Below are 13,068 nucleotides of genomic sequence, written 5' to 3' on the forward strand. Positions count from 1 at the left end.
TTTGCTGATATTATTTTTTAAGGTATTAGGTACCACACCATCATATCATACCTAACCCAGGTTTGGCCTTCTTTAGATCTTCTGCATCTGAGTACATGTTGCACTTTTAAAAAGATTACGTATAATTAAGAACCAAAATGGAATAGAAGACATTGTTTCCATACAAAAGCCAAAGAGATTACAAGAGGGCTCTGTGATCTCCTTTGATCAAATCGAGAGAATAATGCAAATAGCCTTTGCTAGGGAGCTCTATTTAGGGATGCAAATCCAAATAACAGGAACCATGAATCTGTTGTTTGGTTGGTTTAGAAATAAAATCAATCAGAGATCAATTTTAGAATGAAAGAACTGAATAAATTTTGATTGAAGTTGGTATGGTTGGTTTTTCCTTCTTTTTTCAGTTGACCGGCGTCAGCATGTTGGTTAATTTGAATTTTCTTTTTTGTCATACTGGTGTGGATGGTCCAGGGTCAAATTTTTGCTCCATCTGGAGTCAAGCTGACCTGTTCATAACCCCACCATCTAGAGTTAAAAAAAAAGGCCTAGCATTTCATCTACCTCTCAATTTTGGACTGAAAAACTTAATAAATTCCGATGGAAGTTGATGTGGTTGGTTTTTCCATTTTTTTCTTCCTTCTACTTTCAGTTAACTAGCTTCAGTATGTTGGCCATTTTGAATTTTCTTTTCGTCTCACTGGTATGGATGGTTCGGGTCAGTTTGTGCTCCAAATGGAGTCAAGCGGACCTGGAGTCAAGTCCGGGTCTAGCACTTCATTTACACTCTACCTTCTTTTCCCCTAAATTATGTGTTTAGGAGGTTCACTGGGAAGGAGATTGCTAACATCTTTCCTAGGATTCTTAGTGGGGCTGCTGGTTGATGGTTCAACAGATTGACAAAATTTCCCTTAAATCTTGCAATGACATTGCCAATGCTTTTTTTTTTTTTTTTTAACAATAGAAAATTATAACACTCCAATTAAAGTGACTAGAAGAGGCGTTAAAGACTTGCCGGCTACCAAATGAAAAATTCACAAATTTTCTGGCCATTGGCAGGAAAATTCACAACATACACCTTTCACCCTAATACTTTATCAAGCCTGGGCCTCTGGCTTTTCCATCCAAAGAATGCCTCAGGATATGTTGATGTAGGTTGTCAAGAGAATTATTTGGGTTGGATCGACTCATAAAAAAGTCAACCATAAGCACTTGGAGAATTGTCAAGTAAAGGATCTTACAGAACACGCACTGACTGTGGGAGAGGAGATTGTGGGCGGTGGGGTTGGTCCCTTATTGGATTCTATAAAAGGTATCGAGTTAGTTGAAATTTTGATCTTTTTGGGGGTTCTAGTTTCCCGCACCATGCAGGAGAGACCATGATTCATTGAATCAAATGAACATAAAGAATTTAGAAGCAAAAAACTTAGAATTGTTTAGGTTCCAAACTCTAGTACGAATCACGACATTCAGTCAAAATCTTCCACCAACTAAATATAAGAGCCCACTTTTCAAAGTTGCTTATGAAGCGAAGTTCCCAAAAAGTATTCCCCTTATGAATTTCTTGGATGATTCTAGAAGTGAAATCTTATTGGAGGGCGCAAAGTCTATGAAGGAAAGTACAATCTCCCTTGGAGAAGGAACAACCTTTCCAAATCTGATTCTTCTTCCATCCCCTCCCTTGGAGAAAGAACAACCTTAGATGAGCTTCACTAGGAGCTACAAAATCTATGAGCTGCTTGATAAGTGACTTCTACATGTGACCCTGACAAATTCATCAGAGTCTTGCCAGTATATCCTTGGGTCATATCAAAGGAAATCTCCAGTCGTTTGGAAAACAGATGTTTTTCCAGGGAAAAGTTTTCTTGATCATCATATAAATGCAATTGCAGGACGTGTGTAATATTCCTGTCTATTAGACGGTTGTTGTTCCTGATATGCAGGCTCATAGTTCAAATTGGGCTCTTTCCCCTTCTACTTGTGTTCTTTGCCAGAAGAATGAGGAGACCATGGATCACATATTCTTTCACTGCCAGTTTGTGTTGAGAGGGTGGTCCTTTTTGTTTCAAATTTCCGGGTACTCCGGATGCTTGCCTCAGTGCATCGATGGTTGGTTGTTTGAAGCTTTGCAAGGTTGGCATCTTAAAGGGAAGGCCAAAATCCTTTGGAACTGTGCAGCTAGAGCCCTCCTTTGGAATATTTGGAGGGGAGCCCTCTTCCCCTATGCTGAAGATTTTGTCCCCTGCTTTTATCTATAAAAAGTTTCTTATCCAAAAAAAGATATGTAGACTCATAGTTGTGCTCAGAAGAGGGATCAATACGATGACCATATGGCAGCATGATAGGTTAGAAGCTGAATTGACCAAAAGAATCGCTGGCCTGTACCATGTACATTTATACCTAAACTACTGCGCCTATTGGACTTATTATCCCTCTATGCACAAAATAATGATTTTTTGGTCCATTTACTAAACCTAACCTCTTAAATTGCTTGTTTTAGTATTATATTTCAATCAATCGATCTAGTCTAGAATATAACATATCTGCTTCAGCAGCTAGTGCTGATACCATGCCCATTGTGACATTGTCATTGTGAACTTCGTTGTCTTTCAATGCTTCAATTGTGTAAACCACACATCCTCATGTTCAAGACATTATTTAATTGTTGCACATCCTCTACATTTTCTCTTTTTGATAGAATGTAAACCAAGCAGATTGAAGATTGAAGTAGACTATTCTCATTTGAAACATGGACTTTCATTGATGCACCATTTGCTATAATAGATGTGAAGGGGTTGAAAACCACATGTTGCTATAAAAGATGTTATATATATTTTTTAGTACAAGTGAGAGGAGGACCTCTTGGTTAAAGACAAGTGTCAATTATCACTGAATTAGGTTCATGTTGGTGTAAACGGCCCTTTAAGGTTGCCGTGAAGTACGACATATTGTCGTGGAGTTTGTTGCATAATGAGCTAAGCCGAAGTAGTCCAAATTATATATTAAGTCGGTTCAGTCATGAAACAAAAATTAAAAGAGAATTCGACAAAATTTTTTAGAGAGATAAAAGTTAGAATTAGATAAAAATGTTAGAGAGGGAAATTTCAGACATAAATAAATTTAGAAAAGAGAAGAGATTGAACTAAAAATTTAGAGAAAGATTAAAAAATTTTAGAGAAAAAAAAATGAGAGAGATTAAACAAAAATAGAGATAAATACGTTAGAGAGCGACCAAAAATTTAGAGAAGTGAACAAAAAATTTTAAGAAAATTTAAGGAAGGTGAATGGAATGACAATTTTGATAATTAAAACGATAACTATTTTAAAAACTAATATTCTATTATTTTTTTTTGGTAAAAAATCACTTGAAGAATCACCGTTGGATTTGTCAAAAATCGTTTATGAATTCTTCCTAAACATTCTATTTTAAAATGGAAGTAATTTTAATACGAGTAAAAGTGATTCTAAATGTCAAAATAACTCCCAAACATGCCCTTAAACCAATGGTAGCGGGCATCAATTTATTTTTACTCGTGGGGAAGTCGACCACTTCAATTTCTCAATTGGAACAATCTTGGTCGACTAATTGATTGATAAGACAAATAAATTTGTCACTATCTCTACTCTCAACCGTCATTCCATGGAACCAAAGCGAACATAGCTCATCGGTAATTGACATATACCTCCATAAGGTTGTGCGTTCGAATCTCCTCCCTAACATGTTGTACTAAAAAAAACCACCATTTCATGGATTTAATTGATTAGTAGCACTTGAGTATTTCATATTATTTTCTAAGCTAATTTTAGCTTTTTAATATCATATTTGCTGGTCCCTACTATCAACATATAGCAATAAAATGAGTTGCAAAGAAATTTTTTTTTACAAAAATAATTTGCATGACCATTGAGAAACCTATGTCTAAACATAAATCTATTGAATTTCAAATTCATTGTTTGAGAGCCTTGAGACTATCAATATTTTCCTATACTTGTACTTTAAATCTTTGCAGTTGCACTAGGTAAATTTCTCCTTCCAAATTGGCATGAAGGAAAGTCTTCTTCAAAAGTTTTTGATAAGATATTGGATTTTCCTGAATTCTAAGGAATAAATGAAGATTTTAGTTTCGTTATTTTGTTTCACACGGGAAAAATCTCAATTTGTCAATTTAGAAATCTCACCCCTACCGTGTTTAAATTGTATTGATATATATGATTAAATATATATGTTTTTCTTTCCTTTTAAATTTTATAATCTTTCAATTTAGTGTTTGAGTGTTCAATAATAGTTTTAAGCGAGTAAAATATTTATTACCATCTCAAATGTCGATGGTTTCACATAAAGAATTTAGGATCCATTTGGTAACGTTCCGTTTCTTATTTCATCTTTTTTAATAAAAAAACGTAGTTGTATTGGGTAACTATTTTTTGTTCTTTATTTTTTTTAATCAAGAAAAATATAAACATTAAATCTTAAATTTAAAAATTTTATCATTCTCAAAAAAATTTCAAAAAAGTAAAAATTTTATATGAAACTTAATTTTTTTAAATTAAATATTCCATCTGTTTTTTTGTTACCCTTTGCTTTTTAATTTTAATTTTATAAGTCAGAATAATAAAATAATATTTTTGTTCAAAAAAAAAATAGAAATAAAAACAAAACAACAAAAAAATTTATTTGCGTTATTTCCAAACAAATAAGAAACAACCAACATAAATAGTTGCCAAATACTGAAGTTTCTTAATAGAAATTTGGAAACGAGAAACGAGAAACAAGAAATATGATAACGCTTGATAACGCTAGCAAAGGAGCGCTTGAATGGAGAAATTTGGATTGTTTGATTTCTGAAAATTTCCGTTGAAGAAAATGATAAAAGTTGAGGAGCTTTTAGAGGCCATGAGTTTAGTATTGTCCCCACACTGGGATGAGAGCACAGGGAGTGGAGGGGATGAAACACTATCACAGATCACACAGTAGAAGATACAAAGAGCAGAATAACCACAGCCATTCATTGAGTGAGAGGCTATCCATAATCTCATCCTCTCTTAGCCTTCATCACTCAATCAAAGCCATTCAACTCAAATCTCCCACTCTAACTTACCATCAAAATATATATACAAATACAGCCCTCTCAATTTCCCCATCTCTATACTTTGATTCAGCTTCAGCTTTCTCCGTCCGCCATGGCTACTGCTGCTCTGTCAGTAGCCAAACCGTCTCTCCAGGTTCCTATGCACATTACATTTCTCATACTCATACATATCTCTCTTTTTTGCATCTAATAACGTTACAATATTCTTCTCTTGTGTGTCCCAGGCTAATGGAAAGGGAGGATTTGGAGAATTCTCGGGCCTCCGCAACTCGTCGACCTGCCTTCCCTTCGGAAGGAGAACCTCCGATGACTTCCTCTCCGTCATTGCCTTCCAGACCTCTGCCGTGAGTTCTCCCTTCTTGAGATCTTTTTGTTTGGATCATGATGTTTCAGACATTAGCATGTTTATCTCATAATCCCAGCATTCTCCATTGAAGCATTGCATATGCATATATTACCAACATCCATGGCGGACAATGTAAACAGCTACATGGTCATTAAATTTCTGTAACACCAAGGCTGATTAAAGGGCTGTTTCATGGCTTTTGTTAATCATGTTTGTTTTAATGAATACAATTTGATTTATGATGATTAGGCCTGTTTTTGGAAGAGATGTAGTAGATATAGACTGTTGATTGATTAACAACAAAGTTCAAGTTTTCTTTAATTTGATTAGTATGAAATAAGATTTGACGCAAGGTTACACGGCCGAGAGACGATTCGAACCGATGAAAATAATCCCATTTACTATTATTATTATTTTTTCACTAAGCTTCTTCAAGCGTACGTACTAGTCTCTTGTTTTCATTATTCTGCTTCCAAAACTGATAACAAATAGAGAAAAAGAACGAATCTCAAGGGTTCTTTGATTCTTGAAGGTGGGAATCAGCGGAGGATACAAGAAGGGGATTGTGGAAGCAAAGCTTAAGGTAGCCATCAATGGGTTTGGAAGGATTGGCAGGAACTTCTTGAGGTGCTGGCATGGGCGCAAGGACTCCCCACTCGATGTCGTTGCCATCAACGACACTGGAGGTGTCAAGCAAGCTTCTCACCTTCTCAAGTACGACTCCACGCTCGGCATTTTCGATGCTGATGTCAAACCTATTGGAGATGATGCCATTTCAGTCGATGGCAAGGTAATCAAGGTCGTCTCCAGCCGCAATCCTAGCCTTCTTCCCTGGAAGTGAGTGTTTAAATTCTCTACACTAATTTTAATCATTGTTACGAGCTGCGTTATAAATGAATAGATAAACAACTACGCAGGGACTTGGAAATTGACTTGGTGATAGAAGGAACTGGTGTGTTCGTTGATAGAGAGGGTGCAGGGAAGCACATCGAGGCTGGAGCAAAGAAGGTCCTAATTACGGCACCTGGGAAGGGTGACATTCCCACCTACGTTGTCGGGGTTAACGCTGACGGTTACAGCCCAGACGAGCCTATAATCAGCAATGCCTCTTGCACCACCAACTGCCTAGCTCCTTTCGTCAAAGTCCTCGACCAGAAGTTCGGTAATGCATACTGAATCCTAGCATAAATTCTGTAATAGCACCTACACCCTACAGGCTACATTTGCAGACTCTTGCTCAAGATCTAGTAAAAGTAAAACTCAGGTTTGTGATGGAGTTGGTACAAAATATATGGCAGGTATCATCAAGGGAACCATGACTACCACTCACTCTTACACTGGTGACCAGAGGCTACTCGATGCCAGCCACCGTGACCTCAGGAGGGCAAGAGCTGCTGCACTCAACATTGTTCCTACCTCGACAGGGGCAGCGAAAGCTGTTGCTCTAGTCCTCCCTTCTCTTAAAGGAAAACTTAACGGGATTGCACTGCGTGTGCCCACTCCAAATGTTTCTGTTGTCGACCTCGTTGTCCAGGTTTCTAAAAAGACCTTTGCTGAAGAGGTGAATGCTGCATTCCGGGAAAGTGCTGATAAGGAGCTCAACGGTATCCTCTCTGTCTGCGATGAGCCCCTCGTTTCAGTCGACTTTAGGTGCACTGACGTCTCCTCAACTGTTGACTCTTCATTGACTATGGTTATGGGCGACGACATGGTGAAGGTTATTGCTTGGTATGATAACGAGTGGGGTTACTCTCAACGGGTTGTTGATTTGGCTGACATTGTTGCCAACAACTGGAAATGAGCATGGGTGGTTTTTGCTCTCTCCGAGCTAACCTCATTTCTAGTTTACTTTCTGCATTTCTGCTTGATTTTTCCCTTATTAATTTGTAATCAGAACAGGAAAAACCATTTTCCATTACCCGTCACCCAATAAATATATATGCCACAAAACTATGCAGAGCGATAAAAGTTTCGAAATTCGAGTCAAGTTTGAGGTTTCATTAGTACAAAAAAATTAAATATTTCTGGCTCTGTACAATAAGCTAAACTGAATTCAGTTATGCTTACTTGATCGGTTACACCAGAGTCTAGTATGCTGAAGGTTGAGTTTATAATGTGACTATAATTCTGTTATAGAGTTCAATGGATCCATAAGTGCAGTAATACAAGGCAATGTATGTATGAAAAACTATTTACATAAAATTAAATAGAACAAAAACATTGAGATCAATCATATGAAGAAAAACAAGAATCATGCAGTGTAGTACAAATATATCTACGAATCTATACTCACAGCAATCTGATTTCCTAGAACAACCAATGTTTTCTTCTTGGCCTCGGTTGCACCGGAACATCTGCAAGAGAAATCAAAGCAAGGAATCACAATCTCCATATCAACACATTCACTCTAAAACTGAGAACCAGAGAAAAAAAAAGGATTTTGCAGGATAACCGAACCTTGAATTTCATAAAGTGAATTGTAGTGAACCTCAGACCAGAAACTTAACCAAAACTCTGCATTATGGCGAAAGTAAAGGAGCTGTAAGAACACTAGTGTTCCAAAACTATAGAAAAGCATTTAGTATCTGATTTCTATAGCGTTGACGTCCAACCATCTCAGCTCTACACATCAAGAAACTGAGGTACAGAGAAAATATATATCATATTGCAGGCTGTTTTGGAAACAGCCCTGATACCAAGTCCCATCCTATGTAGTAACAATACATTAAAATTTATCAATATCAAATTACTTGCCAAATGTTGATTAATTACAAGTTCATCCAAGGATATTTGAAGACTCTAGTCGTTCGTCAATTGATTGCTTCAATCTTGCCAAATTCAAAGCCTCCCAATGGTGTGCTCTTTCCGATATTTTCTTTTCTTATTCTCCTAATATAGACTCTAGGGGTTTGGCTTTCCACCCCTTTTTGTAATATTTCATAAAGTCAATAAAATATCTGTTTCCAATGTAAAAAAACCAAAACATGGGAATATCAAGAAACATATACTATCTTACCACGTTTCGGAGTCTGATATTGAGGAACAATTTCAATGAAACAAGTATCTCTGAATGACGTCAGGAGGCAAATCTTTGCTGCAAACTGCACATAAATAAGCAGCTAGATCAAGAAATAAACAGCTAAGGCATGCCTAAATGTTCTAATGGAAAATCTGTCAGATTTTTGGAATATAATGCACTAATGAAAATGGATAAACAAATCTTTGACATCATTATTCAATCATCGAATAATCATCCATCTCTTTCTTTCTCTCTCTCTCTTTCTCTCTTTATCTTGTGAAATCTTAAGCTCCAAGCTCACGGTTAGTTGGTGAAGCACCTAGTCCAAGAGCCATCAGACCAATTTTTGTGCACAGGTCATTTTGAAATGCCGTAATTTCTTTGCTGTTTTTTAAGTGAATTTTTATATATAATTTTTAATTATCTTTAATACCCTTGGTGCATATTTTATACAGAATCCAAAATTGACAATGCCATACAACGATCAATCTGTAAGGTTTGAATTCAAAGACAACTTTTAGCTGTATGCTATACCTTATCAGCTGCTGCTTGTAGGGTAACATGGTCTCCCCATTCACCAGATCTGCATCATATATTATGAGATCAAAAAAGGAAACCTTTTCCTCAAGAACACGTTTCCTATCAGTTAATCCACAGATGTAACATCTATTCGATAAGAGAAAAAAAATTATCTTCAACAATTTCACATACTTTGCCATTTTCTTGTAATAACGACGGAACTTCATTGGAACATAACCTTCATATAGAGAACGGTAGTCCTTTAGCTGGAACAAGAAAATAAACGTAGATGAGTAAAACATGAGCAGGCTATTCACCCTTGAAAACTCTTCACATCAATTTGATACCAAAAACATGGGTAAGGTGTTACCAGTCACAATTGACAAGTCCTAATAAATCACATTTAATTTATGCATATTGATTTATAGTCCATATGAGAGAACACCTCTGATCTGACAAAATACTAACCAAAGTCACAGGTTCTAAAACCATGTCAAAGTGAAAATTTAGTGGAAATAATCAGAATCTGTGAACCAACTTCTCAAATTATCATTTGTTGTCCCATTCCCAACTACTCAGACTGCAAGCTACATTAACCTTTCACTACGTCCTCTTTCATTTGCTATGAAGGCTGCTCATCCCAAACAAGGAAAGGCCACTACGCTCCCTAATTCAAGCACCTCAAGACATGAAAAACTACCTGCTTTACAACGTCTTTCCGTACATGCTTGTGATACTCAGGTGATTTGTACATCTGATCTGAAAGTGCTCGAAACTGCCACAAAAGAAGAAATTATAGAAAGACTAAAGATAAAACAGGAAGCCTTACTCCAGAAATCTGCATACCTGACAATTTCCGTCACCGGATACTTTCACTTCATGCAAACCATACACATTCAGCCTTCACAATGAGATGAAAACTACTTTAGCACAGGTGGTGGGAGTGAGAAGAGAAGTCTAGGAAGATGGTAAGTTTTGATGCTAAACATACATCACTAGACTTATACCACCATCAGTTTTATCCAGGTAATTTTCATAACTTTCCTCTTGACAACACATGGATTCAACAAAAAACCAGATTATCGTTGTTGGACTTTAGATATTATCATAGAAGTAACAATTAATAACCAGGAAAAAATAACACAATAGTAACCTTATTTTGCATTAGTTTTAGGATACCATATTCATTTAGATAAGCTAAGCACTTATCCAAAACATACTTCTAAAGGAAATTAAGGGTGGGGATTAAATTGAAGTCGCAGCAGCAACTCAGTTAAGAAAGAAAGAAAGAACTGTAATTAACTTTATTTGTGTTAAGGGACAAAAGAAGCCATACTGCAACCCTGAAAGAAAGAAAATGTAGGCTAGAACCTGAACGTCATGAGCTGGGCTGGCTAAATGGGCCACACAAATTGGCCAATGAGCTGTCTCATATGGCATAGAGTTGGCTAAGTTAGTTGATCATGATGACTTACTATTCTTCATTATGTTTGTTAATTTTTTAATAAAATTTTTTAGATATGTTTGAATTTGTAATGGAGACCTTTTTTTTTCTTTTGGTAGTGGAGACCAGATATGTTTGAATTATTCCCCAATCAAGCAATTAGTTGTTGCAATTACCGTCAATTAAATTGTTTCTTATAAAAAAATTATTTAAAAAAAAAAATCCTTTAATACTAAGCCGAAATCATAACCAAGAATATAACAAAATAATAACAATAACAATGTTAGCAGTTGGACGTAGTAGTTAACCTTCAACAGGATCATGATACAAAACCACCGACCAAGTAAATTTAAGAACTTTCTTAAGTCTGAACTCCCTCAAAGTAATAGTCAATCTACTGATACTTATCTATGAATGCATATGTGTCTCTTGTGAACATTTTAAACAGTTGTTATTCATGCTAAACTTTATTATTATTCCACAAAAAGAGAGAGAGAGAGAGAGGTGGTATTTTTTTATGTATATAGAGCCATTTTTTTGACTAAGCTGGCAAACTATCTTTTGCTTTGGGAAATGTTGGATACATACATACCTTTGAAGAAGCCTATGATGTTCCAAACTAGCATCACTTTGGTTGGGGATATACAAATTTATCCTTGGAGTATGCTGGAATACCATGAAGAGTGAAGTTTAACATATGAGTTTAGGTAATATCTTTCAAAATTTGTAAAATAAAGCTTGCAGACAATGACGGAGCAAGTATTGTTCATGAGCCTAATCAGAAAACTAATAAACCAGGCGCCTCAGAACATTCTATTAGAATGCAAAATTTCAGGACAAAGATTCTAAAAAAAGCAAAAAATAAAAAATAAAAAAAATTTGCAATTACATCTGAGAAGTGAGAACTAGTAAGCTTCTCTGATCATATACTCTAGCTATCAATAGAGAATTTCATAGTTAGCTCCTTAAAATTCGAACCAGGTGTAAGGTTGGTAATTTTATCTCAACGCTGAATGGAAAAAGTGGTGGCTTGGAAGTTTAAAATAATAATAATAATAATAATAATAATAACGAAACTAAAACAAAAAGAAAAGGGCAAAGATTTATACAGAAATAGGGGCAAGGTTGGAGAGGCGTCTGGCAACAGCACCGTCTAGCTTGGCATACTCTTCCGATAGCACAACAGCAATCATGCGGTCATCATCAATGCCCTGATGAGAGCTCAAGGAAGTTGAACTAGAACATTCTCCAATGCTCTGAGTTCCGGGCCTCATGCTGCCACTTAGCAAGAACTCGCCATTACTTATAAAAGAATGAAAGAAAAAAGCATGCTTTTATGTTGCTGATACAGCAAATGAATTAGACCCGTTCCACAAATGAGAAATTCGAGCTCTATCTATTCAAAGAGTGAGAAAGATGCGTGGTAGTTTGAGAAAAAACATGGCAAATGGAAATGCTATATTTATTGCAACCACCATAATTGGATAGTATATCTAGATGATAAAGAAGGTAGGCAACAAGAACGGAATTCAAAATGAAAAGAGGGGAAACTTATTACACTAAAACAGCATTAGACGCGCACAGAAAGACGTTGATCTGCATAAAAGTACATAATATTGCTTAAAAGATGAAATTAAAAAAAATGGTGCGGTATATCTTCAATGGGTTGCAGATTGCAACACCATTGACAAAGAAAGTAAAGGAAAAAAAACAATATTGAAGAAATGAAACAGAAAAAACGAGGCCGATCAGGGCTACCTGAAATTCTGTGGGTAAAAATAAGGATGAAAGAAAAAGGGGGAATGGGGAATGGGGAATGGGAAGGGAGAGTTCCAATTATACCTGCAACGTGCAAATGCTGAATGCAAGGGGCGATGAGGTTGAAGAAATGAGACGATCGGAGGATGAATTAGGAGAAAGCGATATGGTTTGACTAGAAGCGTTATGGGAATGGGATTGATTGATCGATTGATCAGCTGGAACGGGGAATTGGGAATTGGGAATTGGGATTTTTGTGCAAAGAAATAAAAGGAAATGGTTGGAAAAAGTAAAAGGAAGATGAAAGAAATGGAACGCCAACGCCACCCTGAGCCGACCCAGCTGTGGCTTTCGTTTCGCGGGTTACGAAAGAAACAGTTAATAAGAGAAAGAAGGGCCCGCGCCCGCAGGGTCCTACTCCTACTACTTATTTCAGGAAAGTAGCTCATCAAATCTTTTACCATTTGCATTTGGCTTCAGCTCATCAACCTCCATTTTTGTCCACTTTTGTACGACACACAATAGGATGTTCCAATTTGGCATTTTGACAACCAATGTTCTATGTGATGTGACTGTCCAAATTATAATGATACATTCTCCTCCCCTTCCAATTCATCTTTCGTGGAGCGGTGGAAGAGATCTATTAGTATGATTAACAACGGATGTTATGAGAGGAAAAACGGTGTTGAATATTCAAAGGGTGCGTCGATCTGGTGATGTCAGTTCGATGGAGAGGAATAAGTCAAGTTGGCTCATCTTACCGTTATCGCCATTAGCGCACGTTGAAGGAAAATTTACTAAGTGCAGTCAGCACCCATCGCCAGACTAGTCCTATTGAAATTAAGGGAGAAATTCTCCGCCTCCTTTGACTATTAATTCAGCTTCCAAACACTTAATA

At 36.5% G+C, this 13,068-nt stretch overlaps 2 protein-coding genes across 9 annotated transcripts; one reads left to right on the plus strand and one right to left on the minus strand.

Annotated features, from left to right (window-relative positions):
• Positions 1–5,057: 5,057 nt before the first annotated feature.
• Positions 5,058–7,417, plus strand: LOC111016929 (glyceraldehyde-3-phosphate dehydrogenase A, chloroplastic). The gene is made up of 5 exons (XM_022292510.2): positions 5,058–5,217; positions 5,309–5,428; positions 5,963–6,267; positions 6,348–6,592; positions 6,729–7,417. Exons 1-5 carry the CDS (start codon positions 5,176–5,178, stop codon positions 7,229–7,231), a joined length of 1,215 nt encoding a protein of 404 aa, XP_022148202.1. The 5' UTR covers positions 5,058–5,175; the 3' UTR covers positions 7,232–7,417.
• Positions 7,418–7,532: 115 nt separating this feature from the next.
• Positions 7,533–12,617, minus strand: LOC111016930 (Cysteine proteinases superfamily protein). Of its 8 annotated transcripts, none has more exons than XM_088127409.1 (10): positions 12,255–12,604; positions 11,522–11,693; positions 11,005–11,078; positions 9,815–9,869; positions 9,669–9,743; positions 9,161–9,234; positions 8,984–9,032; positions 8,447–8,531; positions 7,888–7,944; positions 7,533–7,784 (listed from the first exon to the last, which is right to left on the minus strand). In XM_088127409.1, the coding sequence occupies exons 2-10, from the start codon at positions 11,684–11,686 to the stop codon at positions 7,738–7,740; spliced, it is 681 nt and encodes a 226-aa protein (XP_087983535.1). In that variant the 5' UTR covers positions 11,687–11,693; positions 12,255–12,604; the 3' UTR covers positions 7,533–7,737. The 8 variants fall into 8 exon arrangements, with proteins under 8 accessions (XP_087983535.1, XP_022148204.1, XP_022148203.1 ...); XM_022292512.2 differs by lacking the exons at positions 7,533–7,784; positions 7,888–7,944 and adding exons at positions 7,996–8,353; positions 11,971–12,008 and having other exon boundaries at positions 12,255–12,617; XM_022292511.2 differs by lacking the exons at positions 7,533–7,784; positions 7,888–7,944 and adding exons at positions 7,996–8,353; positions 11,971–12,008 and having other exon boundaries at positions 11,522–11,687; positions 12,255–12,616.
• Between the last annotated feature and the right edge of the window lie 451 nt (positions 12,618–13,068).

The sequence above is a fragment of the Momordica charantia genome (assembly GCF_013281855.1).
Source record: "Momordica charantia cultivar OHB3-1 chromosome 8 unlocalized genomic scaffold, Mcharantia_2.0 BLBB01000008.1, whole genome shotgun sequence".
Taxonomy (NCBI): Eukaryota; Viridiplantae; Streptophyta; class Magnoliopsida; order Cucurbitales; family Cucurbitaceae; genus Momordica; species Momordica charantia.